Raw genomic sequence first — 24,072 nt, forward strand, 5'->3', positions numbered from 1 at the left:
TGTCAAGAACCTAAATTTTCTGTAGCACATAATCTAACTCAACCTGTCTGGATGGATCATTTAAACAATCCAAACACAGGGAGCCCAGAATAAGAATGAGGGCCTTTAATTCTGTATAGCTTAATGTAATGCCTGGATATACCCCAAAGTATATTAAGCAGATACTCAAAAAGTATTGGCAAAGTTCCTTGAGGGAGGGGAGAAAAAATATGGAACTATCAAACTTCACTACCGGAGAAACTCCCAATTTGTTTCAAAGATTAGGGACACCAAAATCAATCGGAAAAGCCCTTGATCTTGAGGCTTGCTCTTGTGAAGTTGATGTATATAGTGGAGAAGCTTAGCCTACCCATAGGTATGCCTAAGAGTCACTTCTGGAGGACCTCTTAATGCTCAGATGTGGCCTCACTCTCTCTAAGTGCAACTCTGCAAGTAAAATTATGGCTCCCCACCACGTGGGACATGACATCCAGGGGTGAAAGTCTCCCTGGTGGTGTGGGAGATGACTTCAAGGGATGAGCCTGGCCCTGGCACTATGAGATCAACAATGCCATCTTGATTAAAAGTGGGAAAAGAAGTGTAACAAATAAGGTATCAGTGGTTGAGAGAGTTCAAATAGAGTCAAAAGGCTACCTTGGAGGTCATGCTTATGCAAGTTTCAATTGCTACTATCATACTTTGCTTGATCCCAACCAAAACCATTCTAGCCAATCCTAAAAAACACCTAGGGCATTATATAAGATTCTGCAAATGTTCCACACGCTAGGGTAACTTTCCAGGAACCTAAAACCTCCAGATGGGTCCCTGGACTAGATAACTCCTGAAATGCAGAGGAGCCAGCCTTTCCTGAATTTCAACTAGTTCCATCCCCCTATCCCATATTATTGACAGCACCTTCCAACATGAAAAATTTAGAATGGCCATAGTACAAATACCCCTAAAGAGTGGGAGAAAGATCAAAGCTAATGGTGGACTTCTACAGAGAAGGTCAGGTTTAACAATATAATGATTGCTGAATCATTATATTGATATTTCTTTTGGTCTCCTGGGACTTGGAGCAGCTAGAAGAAAAAATGAAAAATTGTGGAACTGTAACCATACTAAACTTTCAAATCTGCTGTATAACCACTTGTTAAAATGTACTTGGAAATTTATTTTTTTATATATATGTTATTTTTCACAATAAAAAAAAAAGTTAAAAAAATAGTCTGGAGGCTACTCTCACGCAAGCTTTAGTTAGACACTGCTACCTATCATAACTTGCCAACCCCCAAACAAAACCATTCCTGCCAGTCCTAAAGAACACCTAGGGCATTATGTAAGATTCTATATAAAGGTTTCATGCACTAGGGTAACTTTGCAGAAACGTACAACCTCCAGACGGGTCCCAGGCCCAGATAAGTCCTGAAATGCAGAGAGGCCAGCCTCTCCAGAACATCAATTAGTTCCATCCCCCTATACCATATTATTGACAGCATTTTCCAACATGAAAAATTTGGAATGGACATAGCCCAAATACCCCAAAGAGTGGGAAAAAGATCAAAGGTGATGGTGGAGTTATACAGAGAAGGTAGGGTTTAACAAATGAGTATGATTGCTGAATCATTATATTGTTATTTCTTTTAATCCCAAGTATCTTAGAGCAGCTAGAAGTAAAAACCTAAAATTGTGGAATTGTAACCCATAACAAACTCTGAAATCTATTCTATATGCTACTCTTCACAAAAAAGAAAAACAAAGTCAATTGTGATGATAAATACATAATATATATATTCCTTCTAGCCTCCAGTGTTCTGGAGCAGCTAGAAGGAAAAATCTGAGATGATGAAATGGGTAGCCCATGATAAACTCTGGGATCTGTTCTGTAACTACTTGTTGAAGAGTGATTTGAAAATTATTGCTTTTTTCTTTCTTTGCTTTGTATATATGTTATTTTACACAATAAAACAAAATTAAAAAAAAATCAGCAGTTTCCTAAACACTATGATGAGCACTCTGAACAGGAAATCAAGAAAAACAGTCCATTTACAATAACAACTAAAATAATCAAATATCTAGGAATAAATGTAATAAATATATAAAAATATTTATATATATATATAAATAATAATAAATATAGGATATAAAGAACCTATATTTAGGAAACTACCAAACACGGCTAAAAAAAATCTAAGAAGATCTAAACAAATGAAAAGGCATTTCACGTTCATGGATTGGAAGTCTAATAATGTTAAGATGTCAATTCTACCGAAATTGATCTACAGATTCAATGTAATCCCAATGAAAATTCCTCAATAGCCTACTTTGCAGAAATGCAAAAGCCAATTTTCAAATTTATTTGGAAGGGTAAGAGGCCCTGAATAGCCAAAAACATCTTGAAAAAGAAGAACTAGTTTGGAGGATTCACACTTTCTGACTTAAAGCATATTGGTCAAATAACAACGTACTGGCACAAGGACAGACCAATGGAACTGAACTGTGAGTTTAGAAACAGACCCTCACACCTATGGCCAATTAATATGTGACAAGGCTGCCAAGTCCACTCAACTGGGAAAGAAGAGTCTCTTCAACAGATGGTGCTGGGAGAACTGGATATCCATATGCAAAAGGATATATATAGAATTCTGGCCCTTACCTCATACCATACACAAAAATTAACTCAAAATGGATCAAAGACCTAAATATAAGGGCCAGAATTATAAAACTCCTAGAAAAAAATATAGAGAAGCATCTTCAAGATTTTTTAATGCAAATTTTTGAAATATATTTACATACTATATAACCATTCAAATTATACAATCAATGGCTCACAGTATCATCACATAGTTGTGCATTCATGGCCATGATCAATTTTAGATCATTTTCATTATGCCAGAAAAAGAAATAAAAAGCATCCCATTCCCCTAATCTCCCCCAATTATTGACCCATAGTATTGATGTGGTATATTGGTTACTGCTGATGAGAGAATATTAAGATATTATGGTTAACTATAGTTCATAGTTGGCAATAGGTACATTTTGTGTCAGAGTTTTTAGAGAAACAGAAGCAACAGAAAGATCTATAAATATGGGATTTATAAAGGTGTCTCACAAAACCGTTGGAATGGAAGAGTCCAAAACCTGCAGGGCAGGCTGTGAAGCCAGTGGCTCCAATGAAGGGTTTGGATGAACTTCAGAGGAGAGGCTCACTGGCTGAAGAAGCAGGAAGAGTCTCTCTTCTTCCTTCCAACTTACTGGATTATTTCATTGTAGGAGATTCTTTTTTTTTTTTTTTCCTTTGTGGTTTTTAGTCTTTCCAATTTATTTAGATTTTATAGCTGAGTGAAAATGGGCCCCTAGCAAAGGATAGGTGAAGGCCACATCAGCCCAAGCACAGTTCAAAGCTGGGGATAGGGCCTGTCAGCTTGTTTGAAAGAAGGTCTCCAAGATGAAGAACAGGTAGTACTAAGCGCACCAATTGTCCTAGTCTCTTGGCTATGTCATAGTCAAGATAACGCCTTGAGTAAAGGCCTCTGCAGGTATTCTCTGAAGGTCACCCATGCCAGAAGGTCCAGAGCAGAACGGGGCAGGTAGAGGTTAGGAAGAGAAAGAGTTAGTTTGGGTGTCCCACTGGAGGGCGAGGCCTCACAATGAGCAACAACAGCGCAGGTTTCAGACTTCTGTGCAGATGGGGTAGAGAGGTCTCAATTTGCCAACTCATAATATTCCCAGAAACTGAGCTCTACAGCATTGCTGGCTTCAGGTAGACTTTCATCCAAGGAGTTCTTTCGTTTTCATTGCCAGATGTCTGTCCAGCTCTGCAACGGCATCGTCAGCTATTTGGCTGATCTGTTTCTCTATGAGCCTGATGGTGTCCTCTGAGGTTTTGTCCTTTGATTTCTTTAGCTTATTCATTGCATTAGCACGAACCTTCCTTAAAGAGTCTTTGGCTTTGTTGGTGTTCTGTTTGGTCAGCTTCACCAGCATTTCCCTGTGTTCCCTGGTTACTTTAGGTATAGGGACCCGAACTAGTGTCCCTTCCACTTCTGGGTTCAGATTCATTCCACTTTCTCTTATAGCCTTGATAGCTGCAGCTGTACACTCTGGGAAACTGGCCATGTTTACCAAAATCAGCTGTGGTGACTTCATGGAGATCTGGCCAATCTGGTTTAAAGCAAGCTTTCCATCAGCAGTTACCACAGTAATATGATCAAGGGATCCTGGTGAGGTCCTTATATTCAGAGTCTTATTGAAATTATCTTTGAGCGTTTCCATCACAGACTTCATTTCTTCATCTACCTCTTCCAAGTTGATTATATCCTCAACCAAGGCAGCATTAATATTCACTCTGGTTTGAGACTGTCCTTTTCCTTTGGCTTTGGCTTTCTTGGTAACAAAATGGCGGACTGGTAAAGCTGGATAAGCCATGTATTGTCTATGGTCATTTTCTCTTTCTCTCAATATCTTCAGTGTAACTTCTGCAACAGGTCTGGTTAAGCCTACGAGGGAGTTGCAAAAGGCAGGGTGGGCCAAGAAGAGGCATCTTAATCCCAAAGCCATGACTGAAGTCAATCTTTGTGAACACCTGCTACCGCCCAGGATACTAGGGAAAGGGTCGTAGGACGGTGGCAATGTAGGAGAGTCTTTAGTTGAGTGCAGATGTTATTAGCCACAGGTGCAATCAACTGACTGATGATTTAATCAACCACCTCGAAATATCCTTGCAGCAATGGTCAGACCAGTGCTTGCCTGATCAGACAACTGGGCATAACCATTTGGCCAAGTTGACAACAGAACCTAACTATGCCACCCCTCTATTATTAACTTCTTGGAATAGTGTCACATATTTGCTCATTTATGAAATAACTTTTTCATATTTGTACGGTTAATCATGGACATTGCCCACCACAAGATTCACTGTTGATGGGCACTTGGGCTGTTTCCACCTTTTGGCTACTGTGGATAATGCTGCCATGAGCATCGGTCTGGAAATGTCTGTTCATGTCCCTGCTTTCAGATCTTCTGGGCATATACTGAGTAGTGGGATTGCCACATCGTAGAGCAACTCTATACTTAGTGTCCTGAGGAACCACCAAAACATCCTCCAAAGTGGCTGTACCACTTTACATTTCCACCAGCAGTGAATAAGTGTTCCTATTTCTCCACAACTTCTTCAACACTTGTACTTTCCTGTTTGTTTAATAGCAGCCATTCTAGTAGGTGTGAAATGAAATCTCATTGTGGTTGTGATTTGCATTTCCCTAATAGATAGTGTAGCTGAGCAGCTTTTCATGCACTTTGTAACCATTTGTATTACCTCTTTGGAAAATATCTCTTCATGTAATTTGTCCATTTTTTAATTGGGTTGTTTGTCTTTTACTTGTTGAGTTGCAAGATTTCTTCATATATTCGGGGTCTCAAACCCTTATCAGATATAGGTTTCTGGATATGGATATCCAGTTCAACCAACATCATTTATTGAAGAGACCCTTCTGTTCAGTTGAGTGGTCTTGGGAGCCTTGTCAAAGATCAGTTGACCATCATAGATTTGGTGGTCTATTCCTGCGCTCTTGCTTCAATTCCATTGGCCAATACTTCTATCTTTCCGCCAGTATCATGTTTTGACCACTGTGGCTTTATAATATCCTTTAAAGTCGGGAAATGTTGGGTCCTCCCACACATTCCTCTTTTTAAAGATGTTTTTGGCTATTTGAAATACCATGCCCTTGCAAATACATATGATAACTAGCTTTTCCATTTTGGCAAAGTAGGCTGTTGGAATTTTGATTTGTATTGCATTGACTATATGTAGATCAATTTGGGCAGAACTGTCATCATAACAACATTTAGACTTCCAATCCATGAACACAGAATATCTTTCCATTTATTTAGGTCTTCCTAGATTCCTTTTAGAAATGTCTTGTAGTTTTCTGTGTATGTATGTCCTTTACATCCTTGGTTAAGTTTATTTCTAGATATTTGATTCTTTTAGTTGATATTCTAAATGGAATTTTTTCTTTATTATCTCCTCAGATAGCTCATTATAGTGTATAGAAACATCTCAGATTTATGTGTGTTAATCTTGTATCCTGCCATTTTGTTGAACTGATTTATTAATTCAAGTAGCTTTGTTGTGTTTTTTTTTTTCTTCAGGACTTTCTAAATTATAGGATCATGTTGCTGCAAATAATGAAAGTTTTACTTCTTTCTGATCTGGATGCCTTTTCTTTCTTTTTCTTGCCTGACTGGTCTAGCTAGAACTTCTAGCACAATGCTGAATAACAGTGGTGGCAGGGCATCCTTGTCTTGTTCCCAATCTCAGAGTGAAAGCACTCAGTCTCTCATCATCGTGTATGTGGATTTTCATATATGCATATTATCATGTTGAGGAAGTTTCCTTCAATTTCTACCTTTTGAAGTATTTTTAATCAAGAAAGAATGCTGGATTTTGTCAAATGCCTTTTCTGTGTTAACCGAGATGATCATGTGGTTTTCCCCTTTTGGTATGTTTATATGGTGTATTTACATTAATTGATTTTCTTGTGTTGAACCACTCTTGCATACCTAGAATAAAACCCACTTGACCATGGCGTGTAATTCTTTTAATGTGCTGCTGGATTCAATTTGTAAGTATTTTGTTAAGGATTTTTACATGTATTTCATTAGAGAAATTGGTCTGCAGTTTTCTTTTCTTGTAGTATCTTTATGAGGCTTTGGTATTGGGGTAATATTGGCTGGAAAGACTGAATTAGATACTGTTTTCTCTTCTTCAATTTTTGGGAAGACTTTGAGCAGGAATAGTATATTTCTTCTTGGAATGTTTGATAAAATTTGCCTGTGAAGCCAATTGGTACTGGGCTTTTCTTTGTTGGAAGGTTTTGGGTGAGTGACTCAATCTCTTTACTTGCAATGGTTTGTTGAGGTCTTCTATTTTTTCTTGAGTCAGTATAGGTCTGTGTGTTTGTAGGAAGTTGTCCGTTACATCTAAGTTATCTAATTTGTTGATATACAATTGTTCATAGTATTCTCTTAAGATTTTTATTTCTTCAGCATCCTTGGTAATGACCCCCTTTCATTTCTGAATTTATCTGCATCTTCTTTCATCTTTGCCAATCTAGCTAAGGATTTGTTGATTTTACTGATCTTCTCAAAGAAACAACTCTTTTGTTGTTGTTGCTCTCCACTTATTTCTGCTTTAATCTTTGCTATTTCTTTCCTTTTGCTTGGTGTGGGATTAGTTTGCTGTTTTTCTCCAGTTTCCCCAGTTGTCATTGATTTTAGCTCTTCTCTTTGTAATGTAGGTATTTAAGGCTATCAATCTCCTGCTCAGCACTGCCTTTACTGCACTCCATACATCTGATATGTTGTGTCCTCATTTTCATTCATCTTGAGATATTTACTGATTTCTCTTGCAGTTTCTTTTTTGACCCACTGATTGTTTATCAGCTTGTTGCTTAACCTCCATATATTTGTGAATTTTCTGTTTGTCTAGCTGTTATTGATTTCTATTTTCATTCCATTATGATCAGAGAAAGTGCTTTGTATACTTCTAATCTTTTAAAGTTTATTGAGCCCTGTTTTGTGCTCCAGTATATGGTCTATCCTGGAGAATGTTCATGAGCACTTGAGAAAAATGTATATCCTGCTGTTTCAGGTGCAAAGTTCTATACTTATCTGTTAGTCTAGTTCATTTATCATATTATTCAAGTTTTCTGTTTCCACATCGATGCTAGATATTCTATCTATTAAAGAGAGCAGTGTGATGAAATCTCCCATTATTATTGTAGAGCTATCTAATACTCCTTTCAGTTTTCTCAGTGTTAGCCTAATGTACTCAGGGGCAGCTTGATTATATGCATTAATACTTGTTTTTTTTTTGCATTAATACTTGCGATTATTATTTCTTTTTGATGAATTGCCCCTTTTATTAATATATAGTGTACTTATCTTTTATAACTTTTTTACATTTAAAATCTATTTTGTCTGTATTAGGAGGACTATCTCAGCTTTTCTTTTTCTTTTTTTTATTTTTTTGTTACTGCTTGCATGGAATATCTTTTTCCATCCTTTCACTTTTTTTTTTTTTTTTTTTTTTTTGGTGTAAGAACTGGGAATCAACCCTGGTCTCCCACAGGGCAGGTGAGCATTCCATCACTGAACCACCCAGGTATGCTCCCATTCTTTCACTTTCAGGTTATTTGTATCTTTGCATTTAAAATGAATCTCTTCTAATCAGCATATATATATATATATATATATATATATATATATATATGTTTTAGCCATTATTGCCTTTTGATTTGGGGAGTTTAATCTATTAATATTGAATGTACTAAAGGCAGTACTTACTTCAACCATTTTACCCTTTGGCTTTTATTTGCCAGATCAATTTTGCTCTCTCTTTTTATCCTCTTATTTACCCTTACTAATACTCTTCATTTCTGTACCCTACTCCAGACCTCTCTCTCCTATCTTTTCTCTTCAGCTTACAGAACTCCCTTTAGTAGTTCTTGCAGGGCAGGTCTCTTGTTAATGAACTTTCTTAGCTTCTGTTTATCTGTGAATATTTTAAACTCCCCCTCATTTCTGAAGGAAGTGTTGCTGGATAGAAAATTCTTGGCTGGTAATTTTTCTCATTCAGTATCTTAAATATATCATACCAGTAACCTTCTTGCCTCCTGGTGTCTTATGAGAAATTCTTATTTGGCTTCCCTCGTATGTGTGAATTGCTTCTCTCTTGCTGCTTTCAGAATTTTCTCCTTCTCCTTGACATTGATATCTGACAGTATGATTAGTATGTGTCTTAAAGTGGCTTTATTCAGATTTATTCTGTTTGGAGTATGTTGGACTTCTTGGATTTATGTCTTTTATAAGGGTTGGAAATTTTTCTGCCACGGTTTTCTCAAATATTCTTCTTGGCCCTTTATCTTTCTGGGATACCAATGATGTATGTTTGTATGCTCTGTGTTGTCAATCATTGCCCTGAGACCTTACTCAAATTTTTCCATTTTTCACTCCATTTGTTTTTCTGTCTGTTCAAATTCAGTTGTTCTGTCTCTGAGCTGGTGGATCCTTTCTTCTACCTCTTCAAATCTGCTATTGTATCTCTAGTATATTTTTACTTTCATCTTCAGTGTCTTATTTCCATAATGTCTGTTAAATGTTCTTTGAAATTCTTTATGCTCTCTTAGTGATTTCTTAAAATCATTTATCTCTTTGTGCATATTTTCCTTCATTTCTTTGAATTGATTCAAGAGTTTTGTTTGAACATCTTTGATTAGTTTTTCCAGATTCTGTGACTCCTCTGACTTTTTTTTGCATGGGCAATCACTGGGAATCGAACCCGGATCTCTGGTATGGCAGGCAAGAACTCTGCCTGCTGAGCCACCATGGCCCACTCTGACTTTTTTATCTGTTCTTTTGATGGGGTAATTTCTTCTTGTGTTTTAGTGTGCCTTGTCATTTTTTGCTGATATCTAGTCAACTGATTATCCTGATGGGTCTATGCTGAAGGTCAGTTTCTCTCTCTTGTTCAGGATTTAGTTGTTGCCTTGATTTTTATTAGGGTAGTGCTTTGACACTTGGATAATCAGTATTTCCCAGTCAAAACAGCATCAGGTCAGGTATGCATGCCTGGGTGTGGACCATCTCCAACGGGTCTGGGACAGGGTCTGGAAGGGCTAGGAAAAGCCCTGCAATTTTTCTGTGCAGATGGCAGCCCAGCAGATGGGCTCTCCAGCTACTACTCTGTCCTCAAAAGGTGTTTAACTTGAGAAGCCCAGCAGCATCCGTCTGGGTGGGGCTGAAGTGTGGGGTTCCAGTTTTCACACATGGCTGGCCAGTCTCCAGCTTAGTGCTGGGCCCTGTTCCCCGTGTGCTTGGAAACAAGGATTCTGGAAGGTGTCCCTGAGGCAAAACCAGGCCTTCCACTGCAGCTTCCATCAAGAATGTGGGGCAGGTGCCAGGATCCACAGCTGGAATTATAGCCTCTGGCACATTTTCTCAGTCCTACATCCCATTCTGATCTAAATGTTGCTCAGATCAGAATGTCTGTCCTCCCCTGGCCCCAGGGTCCCCACATTTCAGACCATTTCTGCCAGGCTACTTGCTGCTTTTGTGGGTTTTGCTGTTCCTTCCCTAATTCTCCACTCTGAAGCTCCTCCTTGGTGCTCTTCTATATTTCACACTCTGCAGCAGCTTGGTCCCTGTGGACTGGACACAGGTGGGGATCTACCTCACTGCTGTGAGACATTTTATAGTCTGTGTCCCTGGCAGGAGGTGGGAGGGATTCCAGCCACTGCCTCAGGCATTTCCCAAGCTGTGTGGGACTGAGTAAAGGGCAGGGAAGAGGATCAGCTGGTCTGGGACAGAAGTTTCCTACCTGATATTTTTCTCTTTCTTTGATTCAGCATTTGTGGGATCCTTCTCCTATCTTTAACTTCCTCCAGAGTTCTGAGCAAATGAGACTTTTCCTTTCTTTCACTGAATCTCCGGGAAGAGGTTTTCAGTAGCAGTTTTACGTCATGTTGATGATGTCGCTCTTCCATCTTCAGGAGCTTGTATTAGTCAACGGTTTCTCAGACTTTATGCCCAAAGCACAGGCAACAAAAGAAGAAATAGATAAATGGGACCATTTCAAAATTAAAACTTTTGTACATCAAAGGACTCTGTCAGACACAAATGGACATTTGCACACCAATGTTTACGGCAGCATTATTCATAATTGCCAAAAGATGAAAACAGCCCAAATGACCATCAACAGATGAGTGGCTAAAAAAGCTGTGGTATATACATATGATGCAGCTGTGAGAGAGAATGAAGTCAGTAAGCATGTAACAATCTGGATGGATCTTGAAGACATTATTCTGAGTAAAATTAGCCAGAAACAAAAGGACAAATACTGTGTGGTCTCACTGATATGAATTAACATTAATGAGTGAACTTGGAGAATTTCAGTTAAGAACAGAGGTTATTAGGAGAGAGAAACAGGGTAGACATTGAGTAATTGGTGCTGAAGGGATACAGATTGTGCAACAGGACTGAGTGTAAAAATTCAGAAATGGATAACACAGTACTACCTATTGTAGCACAGTAATATAAGTACACTGAATGAAGCTGAATGTGAGAATGATAGAGGGAGAAGGGCTGGGTGCATGTATGAAAACAGAAGGAAAAATAGAGGATAAAGACTGGGATGGTATAGTTTAGGAATGCCTGCAGCGTGCAATGATGGTGATTAAATGTACAAATTAAAAAATGTTTTTGCAAGAGGAAGAACAAAGGAATGTCGGTATTGCAGGGTGTTAAAAACAGACAGTCATCCATATTTAAAATTTTTAACTTCTGTGTGAGACTAATGGGGGAAATGCTTATTTGGTGCAAAATTTATATTTTGACTACAGCACTTCCTAATTTAACTTATATGGTTGGTTTAATTGAACATCATAAGTACATGAAACCTTGAATAGCACATGAGATTTTGTTGGTCTGTCCAGGTTACTGTGACGCCTTGATAAATCTCAAAGTGATTAGAACAGTGAATAAAGAAAAGTCCCCTTGGGGGTATGGGGAGAAAGGGGTAAGTATTCAATTTCCCAAATTCTCCCATTTGGAGAATTCCTGATATTTTCACAAGCAGTGGGGACAACAAAATCAATAGGCTGAGCCCCTGAGCTTGGGGTTCACCCCTATGAAACTCATCTCTGCTTAGGATAGGTGAAGCCTACTTAAAATTAGGCCTAAGCATAACTCCCAGAGAACTTCTTTTGTTGCTCAGATGTGGCCTCTCTCTAAGCCAATATGGCAAGTGAACTCACCGTCCTCCCCCCACTCTACGTAGGACATGACTCCCAGGGGTGTAAACCTCCCTGGCAACATGGGACAGAAATACTAGGATGAGCTGGGACTCAGTATCAAGAGATTGGGAAAATCTTCTCAACCAAAAGGGGGAAGAGAGAAATGAGACAAAATAAAGTCTCAGTGGCTGAGAGATTTCAAACAGGGTCGAGACATTATCCTGGAGGTTATTCATACGCATTATATAGCCATTCCTTTTAGTTTATGGTGTATTAGAGTGGCTAGAGGGACATACCTGAAACTGCAGAGCTGTGTTCCAGTAGCCTTGATTCTTAAAGACGTTTGTGTAATGATATAGCTTTTACAATGTGACTGTGTGATTGTGAAGACCCTGTGTCTTAGGGTGGATGATGCTGGCTCAGCAGGCAGAGCTCTCATATCTGCCATGCTGGAGATCTGGGTTTGATTCCCAGTGCCTGCCCATGCAAAAAAATAAAATAAAATAAAACCTTATCTAATGCTCCTTTTATTTAGGGTATGGACAGATGAGTAAAAAAATATGGATAAAAAATAAACAAACAATAGGGCGAACAAAGGTTAAAATAAATTGAGTAGACTGAAATATTAGCGGTCAATGAGAGGGAGGGGTAAGGGGTATGGCATGTATGAGGTTTTTCTTTTTTATTTCTTTTGCTGGACAGATGCAAATAGTCAAAAAAATGATCATGGTGATGAAACACAACTATGTGATGATTATTTTGAGCCACCGATTGTACACCACGTATAGAATGTTTGCATGTTTGTTTGTTAAAGTTTACAATAAAAATATCAAAAAAAAGGACTTTGTCATGAAAGTGAAAAGACAATTATGATGGTTTGAAGCTTTACAGACCCTAGAAGATCATGTTTTTAAAGCTAATCCATTCCTGAGCATGTAGATTTGGGCATGGGACTTTTTATTAGATTATTTCAGTTGAGGCATGCCCCGAGTGGATCTTTATCCTCTTACTGGAGTCCTTTATAAGAGGATGAAATTCAGAGAAAGAAATAGAGAGAAAGCCACAGAAGTTGATAGGGAAAGCCATGGAAGCAAGAGGCTGAAGGCAATGAAGCCAAGAAGAGAAGGGAGAGACCAGCAGATGCTGCCAAGTCTCCATAAGACAGAGGAGCCCAGGTATTGTCTTGATGTCTTGATTTGGACATTTTTACAGCCTCAAATCTGTAAGCCTGTAAGCTAATAAATGCCCATTGTTAAAAGCTAGCCCAACTTATGGAATCTGTATTTCAAAAGCTTTAGCAAACTAAATCACCAACCTACTCGATGACAGAAAATATTTGGAAACCACATATCCAATAAGGGTCTAATAATCCAAAACATAAAAAGAAATCCTACAACTCAACAATAAAAAGACAAACAACTTACAAATGGGCAAAAGCCTTGAATAGACATTTCCCCAAAGAGGATATGCAAATGGCTAAAAAGCACAGGAATAGATGCTCAACATCACTAGCTATAAGGGGAATGCAAGTCAAAACCACAATGAGATATCATTTCATACCCACTAGAACAGCTACTATTAAAAAAATCAGAAAATTAGAAGTGCCGGAGAGGATGTGGAGAAATTGTAACTCATTCACTGCTGATGGGAATGTAAAATAGTGCAGCCACTGACACTTCCTCAGGAAGCTAAGTAGAAAATTACAATATGATGCAGCAATCTCACTACTACTAGGTATACATAGCCAGAAAAATAAAAAGCAGGGACTCAAATACATAGCTGCTCACTGATGCTCATAGCAGTATAATTCACAATTGCCAAAAAAATGGAAACAACTCAAGGGTCCATCAACTGTTGAATGGATAAACCAAATGTGGGATGTACATATGATGGAATATTAGCCGTAAGGAGGAATGAAATTCTGACTCATGTGACAACATGGATGAACCTTGAGGACACTATGCTGAGCAAAATAAGTCAGATACAGAAGACAAGTATACAGAAGTATTGCATGAACTCACTGATTTGAACTAATTATAATAAACAAACTCATAAATTTTAGAATCCATAATATAGATTACCAGGGGATAAACTGGGGTTAGAGAATGGGGAGTTGATGCTAAATTTGTAGAAAATTTCTATTTAGGTTGATTGTAAAGGTTAGGAAATGGATGATGGTGGATGGCAGCACATTACCAAGTATAATTAACAGTGCTGTATTATGTGTGTGAATATGGTTGAAAGGGAAAGTTTTGGGTCATGCATGTTAGTGGAATGAAAGTTAGAGGATAAAGCATGGGACAGTATAACATAGTGAACCCTGCTGTGGATGATGGACTGAGGTTAATAGTATAAGCATGTCCTTTCATGAATTATAACACTAATGAGGTGGTATATGGGGAAAATACACCTAATATAAATTGGAATATACTTAGTAGCACTATTTTGATATTCTCTCATCAATTCTAACAAAGGTAATACACTAATGCAAACTCTCAACAGTAACATAGTATAAAGGAATGTTGTAGTTTTTTTACATGACTTCTGTAAATCTACAAATTCTTTATTAAAGAAAAAAAAGAATTACATTCAGTTAGCTGGACCATTTTAGGTAATTCCAATTTAAAACTTAATGCAGCCTCACCTTACAGCTGCTCAGTGCAAGTCAGAGAGCTAGGCAGAGCAGATCTCCTAGGTCCCACCCGGAAGGAGCATGAGCCCATGCCCTGGGTTGGGAAGTCGAGCCTGAATGCCTCCCCAGACCCAGCCCTGCCATTCCAGGACATTCTGAGGGGAAGTGAGTGAAAGAGGGTCACATGTACGAAGAGCTCACACATCTCCTTAGGAGGTCTTACCCCGGGGGCCTCCTCGATGATCTTCTGGTGTCTCCTCTGAACACTGCAGTCCCTTTCAAACAGGTGTACAACATTGCCATGGTGATCACCAAACACCTGAACTTCAACATGCCTATTAAGGCACACACACACATGTTAATATCCTTTGGCAAGGGTGATAAATATCACACTCATTCAGCCAAACTGCTGGCCAAGATGACCAGGATGCTTCCATTTTTATTGTCTTTAAGTAAGATGTGATAATTCACCCAAACACGGACATTCTAAACTTAGAAACCAAGTTATCATTACTCATGTAAAACCTCAAACAAAAACTTTCCATTTGGGGGATGAATGTTGAAGAAAGAAAAAAACATTACTTTCTGAATTAGAACAGAATACAGAAGAAACTCATTTAAAGGGATTAAAAAAAAAAAAGAAGGGTGGACCATGGTGGCTCAGCAGGCAGAGTTCTTGCCTGCCATGCTGCTCCCCGGTACCTCGCCCATGCAAAAAAAACAAAAAGAAAGGAAATTATGAAAAGCAAAAAGAAATAATTTTAAATCACCTGTATTTTCATTAAATTCTTGCTTATATTTTAATGTATACTCTTTTAGTCTTTTTCTATACATATATATGTTAAAAATAGGTAATTAGGGCTATACTTCCAAAAATTTTGTAACTTGCTTTTTATTACTTGTGTTTCTAATGTCAATAATTTGACTCTAATTTCTGACTATTAGTTCTAGCTGTTTCCTTTGGAAAAAACTCCTTAAGACATAATTGCTGGGTCAAAAGATCTGCACATTGTTCAGGGATTTTTTTTTTTTTACATTTTTAAATTAATTTTTAAATTAAAAACATATAACAACAAACACAAACACTCTTAACTTTTGATCATTCCATTCTACATAATCGGTAATTCACAATATCATCACATAGTTGCATATTCATCATCATGATTATTTCTCAGAACATTTACATCTATTCAGAAAAAGTAACCAAAAGAAAACAGAAAAAGATTCATACATACCATACCCCCCACCTCTCCCCTTATCGATCACCAGCATTTCACTCTAAATTTATTTTAACATTTCTTCCCCTATTATTCATCTAAAGATGAATTCCATATGTTTTACTCACCTGTTGATAAGGTAGATAAAAGGAGCATTAGACACAAGGTTTTCACAATCAAACAGTCACATTGTGAAAGCTATATCATTATACAATCATCTTCAAGAAACATGGCTACTGAAACATAGCTCCACATTTTCAGGCAGTTCCCTCCAGCCTCTCCACTACATCTTGATTAACAAGATGATATGTACTTAATGCGCAAGAAAAACCTCCAGGATAACCTCTTGACTCTGTTTGGAATCTCTCAGACATTGACATTTTGTCTTGTCTCATTTCACTCTTCCCTCTTTTGGTTGAGAAGGTTTTCTCAATTCGTTGATTCTGAGTGTCAGCTCATTCCAGGATTTCTGTCCCATGTTGCCAGGAAGGTCCACACCCCTGGGAGTCATGTCCCATGTAGACATGAGGGTGGTGAGTTTGCTTGTTGTGTTGGCTGGAGAGAGAGGCCACATCTGAGCAACAAAAGAGGTTCTCTTGGGGGTAACTCTTAGGACTAATTTTAAGTAGGCCTGACCTATCCTTTGCAGGGTCAAGTTTCATATGAACAAACCCCAAGATTGGGGGCTCAGCCTATAGCTTTGATTGTCCGCACTGCTTGTGAGAATATCAAGAATTCAACTTGGGGAAGTTGAATTTTCCCCCTTTCTCATCATTCCCTGAAGGGGACTTTGCAAATACTTTTTTATTCACTGTTCAAATCACTCTGGGATTTATTGGGGCATCACTCTGGGCAAACCAACAAAATCTCACGCCCTACTCAAGGTTCCATGTACTTATGGTGTTCAATTAAGCTGTCTACATAAGTAATCTTAGGAGATGCACTAGTTAAAATATAAATTTTGTACCAAATAAACATTTTTTGCTTTAGTCTCACACACAACTTGAAATTTAAAAATATTAATTACCATCTATTTTCAACACCCAGTAACATTCCTTTGTTCTTCCTCATACACAAACATTTTTAAAATTTTGTACATTTAGTCACTAACATTATACACTCTAGGCATTCCTAGATAATGCCATCTCAGTCTTTTCATCTATCTTTCTTTCTGATTTAATTTGTATCCCCAGCCCTCCTCCCTCTATCATTCTCACATTCAGCATCATTCAGTGTTTTAACATAATTGTACTACAGTTAGGTAGTATTGTACTGTCCATTTCTGAGTTTTCATAGTCAGCCCTATTGCACAATCTGTATCTCTTCAGCTCCAATTACTCAATACCTTACCTTATTTCTATCTCCTGATGGTCTCTGTTACCAATGAAATTCTCCAAGTTTATTCACTAATGTCAGTTCATATTAGTAGATCATACAGTATTTATCCTTTTGTTTCTGACTAATCTCACTCAGCATAATGTCCTTAAGGTCCATACATGTTGTTACATACTTCATAATTTTAATCTGTCTTGCGGCTGCATATTATTCCATCGTATGTATATACCACAGCTTGTTTAGCCATTTTTCTGCTGATGGACATTTTGGCTGTCTCCATCTCTTCACAACCGTAAATAATGCGGCTATAAACATTGGTGTGCAAATGTCTGTTTGTGTCATTGCCCTTATATCCTCTGAGTAGATACTTAGCAATGGTACTGCTGGGTCTTAAGGCAATTCTATATTTAGGTTCCTGAGGAACTGCCAAACTGCCTTCCACAGTGGTTGTACCATTTGACATTCTCACCATCAGTGGATAAATGTACCCCCTTTTCCACATCCTCTCCAGCCTTGTCATTTTCTGTTTTATTGATAATGGCCATTCTGGTGGGTATGAGATGATATCTCATTGTGGTTTTGATTTGCATTTCTCTAATAGCCAGGGAAGTTGAGCATCTCTTCATATGCCTTTTGGACATTTGTATTTTCTCTCCTGAGAAGCGTCTGTTCAAGTCTTTTGCCCATTTTGTAATTGGGTTGTGTTTTTGTTGTTGAGTTAACAATCTCTGTATATATTCTGGATACTAGACCTTTATCTGATATATTGTTTCAAAATATTGTCTCCCATTGTGTAGGCTGTCTTTTTACTTTCTTAATGAAGTTATTTGATGTGCAAAAGTGTTTAATTTTGAGGAGTTCCCATTTCTTTCTTTCTTTCTTCAGTGCTCTTGCTTTGGGTGTAAGGTCTATAAAACCGCCTCCAAGTATAAGTTTTACAAGGTATTTCCCTACATTTTCCTCTAACTGTTTTATGGTATTAGACCTAACGTTTAGATCTTTGATTCATTTTGAGTTAACTTTTGTATAGGGTGTAAGATATGGTCCTCTTTCATTCTTTTGCATATGGATATCCAGTTCTCTAGGCACCATTTATTGAAGAGACTGTTCTGTCCCAGGTGAGTTGGCTTGACTGCCTTATCAAAGATCAAATGTCCATAGATGAGAGGGTCTATATTTGAACATTATATTCTATTCCATTGGTCAGTGTATCTTTATGCCAGTACAATGCTGTTTTGAGCACTGTAGCCTGATAATACGCTTTAAAGTCTGGTAGCGTGAGACCTCCGACTTCATTTTCTTTCTCAGGATACTTTTAGATATTCGGGGCACCTTGCCCTTCCAGATAAATTTGGTTATTGTTTTTTCTATTTCTGAAAAGTAAGTTGTTGGGATTTTAATTGGTATTGCATTGAATCTGTAAATCAATTTAGGTAGAATTGACATCTTTACTATATTGAGTCTTCCAATCGATGAACATGGTATGCACTTCCATTTATTTAGGTCTTCTGTGATTTCTTTTGACAATTTCTTGTAGTTTTGTTTGTATAGGTCTTTTGTCTCTTTAGTTAAATTTATTCCTGAATATTTTATTCTTTTGGTTGCAATTGTAAATGGAATTTGTTTCTTGATTTCCCCCTCAGATTGTTCATTACTAGTGTATAGAAACACTACAGATTTTTGAGTGTTGATCTTATAACCTGCCACTTTGCTGTACTCATTTATTAGCTCTCGTAGTTTTGCTGTGGATTTTGTTTGGGTTTTCGATATATAGTATCATATCAACTACAAACAGTGAGAGTTTTACTTCTGCCTTTTCAATTTTGATGCCTTGTATTCCTTTTTCTTGTGTAACTGCTCTGGCTAGAACTTCCAACACAATGATGAATAGCAGTGGTGATAGTGGACATCCTTGTCTTGTTCCTAATCTTAGGGGGATAGTTTTCAGTTTTTCCCCATTGAGGATGATGTTAGCTGTGGATTTTCATATATTCCCTTTATCATTTTAAGAAAGTACCCTTCTATTCCTATTCTTTGAAGTGTTTTCAAAACAGACTTAGGTACAGGGTGTTGGAAAGAGAAGGGCCTGAAGCATCAGTTCATTATCTTTATGGTAAATCCTTTGCTGGCCGTAATTCTCAAATGAATTGTCCTTTATAAAGTCACTTGAATTATAAGTTAAATTGAAAAAAAAAAAAAGATGACCACAAAATCTATGTGAGAGAAAACTTTATAATCAATCTCTTATTTTAAGCAACAGGCATGAAAATGAAGTTCCAGAAAAAAATTTAGAAATCCCAGGGCCTTTCTATAGTGGTACCTAGAGAGCAGTACATGCAGCGGCTCAGGGTGTGGGCTTCACAGTCAAGCTGCTGGGATGGAATCCCAGTTTAGCAGGCTGCAGACCTCAGGCACATCACACAACCACCAGCCATGGAGTATCCTCAGCTGCACAAGAATAGTGCCCACCTAACAGGGCTATCTTAGGAACTAGATTAGAACTAGAAGGACAGCCTGATTCTGTAAAATTCTTAGAATCTGGCACATGAGCGGTACTATAGAAGCATTAGCTGCTACCATTATTATAACATACAACTTATCATTACAGTTTAATTTAGGTAATTTCCCATTTTCTGAACATCTCAACTGATGCTTACTAGAGTTCTGAGAAAATATAGCTTAATTTATTATGTGTTTTTTGTTAACTGGAAAAGTATGAATTTCAATGAAAATAACTGACTGAATAAGTTAATGGTACATCAGTATCATGGAACCATGAGGCCTCCAATAAAAAGAATGAGGCAGCTCTAAATTATGATATAGCATTAGCACAGAAGATCCTGCTACCTGTTCTATTATGTCTACGCACATAGAAAATGCCTGGAAGATTGCACACCATCCCATAATCATGGTTACCTTTGGGGTGGGATTGGGGAACTATTCGAATTTTATATAATGTGTATTATTATTATTATTATTATTATTATTATTGTTATTATTATTATTATTATTATTATTATTATTATTATTATTTTTGCCTGGGCAGGCACCAGGAATCAAACCCAGGTCTCCAGCATGGCAGGCGAGATCTCGGCCTGCTGAGCCACCATGGCCCGCCCATGTGTTATTTTTATAATTTAGAAAATCTGAGTTAAAAATAAAAGGTTATCTCACCTTGGCCTGTCCAGAAACTTCTCTATCAGCACAGCATCATCGTTGAAAGACTTTTTAGCCTCTCTCCGTGCTGATTCCAACTTCTCTTGAAATTCTTTTTCTGAAGACACTATCCTCATGCCCTAAGACAGAAAAGATGGTTATGACTATAACAGAAACCACATGAAACCCACCCCAAGTCAGCATGTATGTGCCCGTGATCTCACTTTGCCCCCTGCGCCACGCACGGCCTTAACGAGGACAGGGTAGCCAATCCTGCCCGCCTGCTCCTGCAGCCATCGGTCCGACTGGTCAACACCGTGGTAACCGTCCACCACCGGGACTCCAGCAGCAGCCATGATGGATTTGGACGTGCTTGGGGAAAAAGGAATGAGATGCACCAGGGTGATAAGTTATTTAATATAAGAGAAACCTAGCAGTGTTTCTATAGGCCCCAGTCTACAGACACAATGGAATTAAAAAAAATATTTGTATTGCAAAACATTCACACATATACACTCCAATCATACCATACAATTGATGGCTCACAATATCATCATACAGCTGCATTCCTCACCATGACCACTTCTAGAACATATGCATCACTTCAGAAAAAGAAATAAAAAGAAACACTCATATATCCCATACCCCCTCCCCCACCAACCCACAGCATCTCAATATACCCAATTTCTGCCCTTTATCTCCCCTATTTCTTTGTCTCACAATGTAATTTTTTAAAGAAAACATTCCATACTTAAAGAAAGGACCAGCGCTGGGGACGATAAATTTAAAAACAAATATAAAACTGTCCATTAGCTAGTTTTCCTCAATCCAGTTTTTGATGTAGTAGGGCTCACCCCACCTTGTTTTTATCCTAAAAATCTAATCCATATATTGATTAGAAATAATTATAAAATATTTTCTGAAACTGACTGGATTTCCCTCTGTGGCAGATTAACAACTTTGCCTATGCCAACAAAAGAGCATACTTAAAATGCCTATTATAGGTAAAACAAACCATTTCAATTACCCTTCATGCAATTACATTTTAAAGATAAAAACTCATACCTCTTTATACCCATGTCTCTAATTGCAGATGAAGGAGGACCTATAAAAATAATTCCCTCTTGCTTACACAGTTCGGCAAATTCTGTGTTTTCTGAGAGAAAACCGTATCCTGGATGGATAGCCTAAAAGGGAGAGATGAAAGGACAACTTACTGCAAAGTTGGGGATGCTGTGAAGCAGGGGAAGCAGCTTCTGTGCTCTGCCTGCTTTGGCAACAGGCTCACTACAGTCCCCATGAGAATACATTTCAAAGGAGTACGTGAAGTCCATTCATGCTGAAGCTCTGAAACTTACACAAACTGGGAGAATCTATGTGCTCTAATTTAAAATAATATTGCCACTAGGGCAGGATGTCCAGAAATATTTGTGAGAGAGAGTGAAGTGCCTGAAGTGGCAGGGGCTTGTGTGCTCTGTGCTCATGAGAAGCTGGTCCAGAGTTGCCGGCATGGCACCAAGGCCAGGACAAGATCAGCAAAGAACAGCAGACCACAGCACCACCCTCATCTGCATGCTACCCCGTCAGCAAAGAACAGCAGACCACAGCACCGCCCTCATCTGCATGCTACCCCATCTGCCTGGCTTTCACAACGAGGCTGAGAAAACAGGCAAGAAAACAGCAGAAATGGATGTGAAAGACGAGGTGTGAAAATCTATATATGCTCTAGTGAAAAAGGAACCCTTCAGACATTAGCCTAGTTAGTTACTCAAAATTTTTTTTAACAAATTTGCTTATTTGACTTCCTAGGACACAAATGAGAAACATCAGTGACTCAGAAGGAGAGCAAGATTTCTAAGAGCAAATACAGAGACTCAGGAAGAAGGAAACAGGAAATCTATAGCAAACAGAATAAAGAAAAAGGTGGAGGGGACTTGGATAACTTAGCACATATGCTGTAAAATCACTACCCCACTACTGCTTAGAAGCACACTTGGGTTCTTCCAATGAACAAGTTTAAAATTATGAGGAAGTCCAATTTATCAATTTTTTTTTCTTTTATGGGTCTTGCTTATGCTATTAAATCTAAGAAATCTTTGTCTAACCCAAGATCACAAAGAATTTCTACAACATTTTCTTGCAGAAGTTTTATAGATTGAGCTTATACTTTAAGCTCTTACATTTAGTCTATGCTACATTTCTAACTATTTTTTATGTAAAGATGAGGTAAGGGTCTATGATCTAAACTCTAAATTCATTTTTTGGCATATGCATATATATGCAATTATCCCAGAACCATTTGTTGAAGAAACTAACACTTCCCCATTTGATTACTTTAGCACCTTTATTCAAAAGTGAGTTGACCATATGTGTGACTTTATTTTTAGCCTGTTTATTCTGTTCCACTAACCTATATATTTATCTTTATACCAATATTACACTGTCTTGGTTACTGTAGCTTTACTGTGCATTTTAAAGTTAGATAGTATAAATCCTACAAATTTATTAGTGTTTTTCAAAATTGTTTTAGCTCTTCCAGATCCTTTGGCTAATGTAGGGCCAGCTTGTAAATTTCTGCAAAAAACAGCCATTGAAGATTTGATAAAGGCTGGACTAAATCTACAGATCGACACAGTGTACCCCAGTCTGGAACAGTTGTACCAGCTGAAAGCCACCAGAGAACCATGAGTTCCCAAAGCCAAGGCAGCCAGTGTCCCTCCCCCACAGGCTGCATCCCAGAGGGGAAAGGAAAGGGACTTTATCAGCAGCAGGGTCTGAGCCCAATCAAATGCCAATTGTGGAATTAATTCACAAATTCTGGCTACTAAAAATAGGCCCCCAGCTCAGGTGAACCTGGTCAAAGCAGAGGTCGCTGATTTTTTGCCCCTGCGCTGAGGGGGCAGGGCTGACCGAAAAAGAAAAAAAGGGAAACAGCGGTTTTTGTGGCTGTGTTTCTACAGAGGTTTGACTGCCTTTGGATACAGAGGCAGGGCTTCTCAGGCTGAAACTGCCCCAGGCATAGGCAGAAACAAGCTTGTTTTGACAGTTCGTCTGGAACCTGTGCCTTCCCCAGGGGAGGGGTGAGGCACAACTCATGTGGAATCCCTCTCTCAAGAAATTCAGATCTCAGGGCTTGGTAATTTGAAGCCATTAAAGCCAGCCTACAACCTCTCCTTTGACTCCACCATGCCCCCAGCAGGGAGAGTCTGCCAAAGTTAAAGGTACCCCCATCATCTTATGCTGGTGGGACCTGTAGGCAGACAAGTGCCTCATACTGGGCAGGATAAGAAAAACAGAGTCCAGAGACTTCACAGGAAAGTCTTTCAACCTGCTGGGTCTCACTCTCAGGGAAAATCGATGCAGATGACTCTTTGGTCTGGGAAAATCCAGCTGGGGTCTATAATACCTAAGGAGACGCTCCTAAGGGTGGGGGAGGAAAGGCACCCTGCAGGCAGGGCAAGAAACAAGAAAACAAGGGCTGAAAAATTCTCCTCTGTTAAACAAACCTAAGATAGAGGTCCAGAAAAAGCTGAACTGAATGTCAAAGAACAGACTAACAAAAAATTCATCCAGCAAGAAAACGTTAGGTAAAGGAAGTGAAAAAATCTCCATAATAAACTAATTAAGGTAATTAAATGCCTAGATGCCAGCAAAAAATAGCAAATCACAGGAGGAAAATTGAAGATATGGCCCAGTCAAAGGAACAAATCAACAATTCAAGTGAGATACAGGAGTTGAAACAATTAATTCAGAATATACAAACAGACATGGAAAACCTCATCAAAATCAAATCAATGAATTGAGGGGGGATATAAAGGAGGCAAGGAATGAAAAAAAGAAGAAATTGAAAGTTTGAAAAAAAACCCCACAGAACTTATGGGAATGAAAGGCACAGTAGAAGAGATGAAAAAAACAATGGAAACCTACAATGATAGATTTTGAGAGGCAGGACATAGGA

At 38.3% G+C, this 24,072-nt stretch overlaps 1 protein-coding gene and 1 pseudogene across 4 annotated transcripts in view; both read right to left on the bottom strand.

Moving 5' to 3' along the window:
* MCCC1 (methylcrotonyl-CoA carboxylase subunit 1) overlaps positions 1 to 24,072 on the bottom strand; it is a 91,628-nt gene that overhangs the window by 29,670 nt on the left and 37,886 nt on the right. For all 4 annotated transcript variants that reach the window (XM_077161157.1, XM_077161158.1, XM_077161159.1 and 1 more), the window contains 4 exons: positions 21,180 to 21,301; positions 20,339 to 20,486; positions 20,133 to 20,254; positions 14,630 to 14,741 (listed from right to left, as the gene is read on the bottom strand). In XM_077161157.1, the coding sequence (XP_077017272.1) occupies positions 14,630 to 14,741; positions 20,133 to 20,254; positions 20,339 to 20,486; positions 21,180 to 21,301 (504 nt within the window). The remainder of the gene's footprint in view (positions 1 to 14,629; positions 14,742 to 20,132; positions 20,255 to 20,338; positions 20,487 to 21,179; positions 21,302 to 24,072) is intronic.
* On the bottom strand, positions 3,217 to 8,200 carry LOC143684296 (ribosome-recycling factor, mitochondrial pseudogene; annotated as a pseudogene).

The sequence above is a fragment of the Tamandua tetradactyla genome, chromosome 5 (genome assembly GCF_023851605.1).
Source record: "Tamandua tetradactyla isolate mTamTet1 chromosome 5, mTamTet1.pri, whole genome shotgun sequence".
NCBI classification, from domain to species: Eukaryota; Metazoa; Chordata; class Mammalia; order Pilosa; family Myrmecophagidae; genus Tamandua; species Tamandua tetradactyla.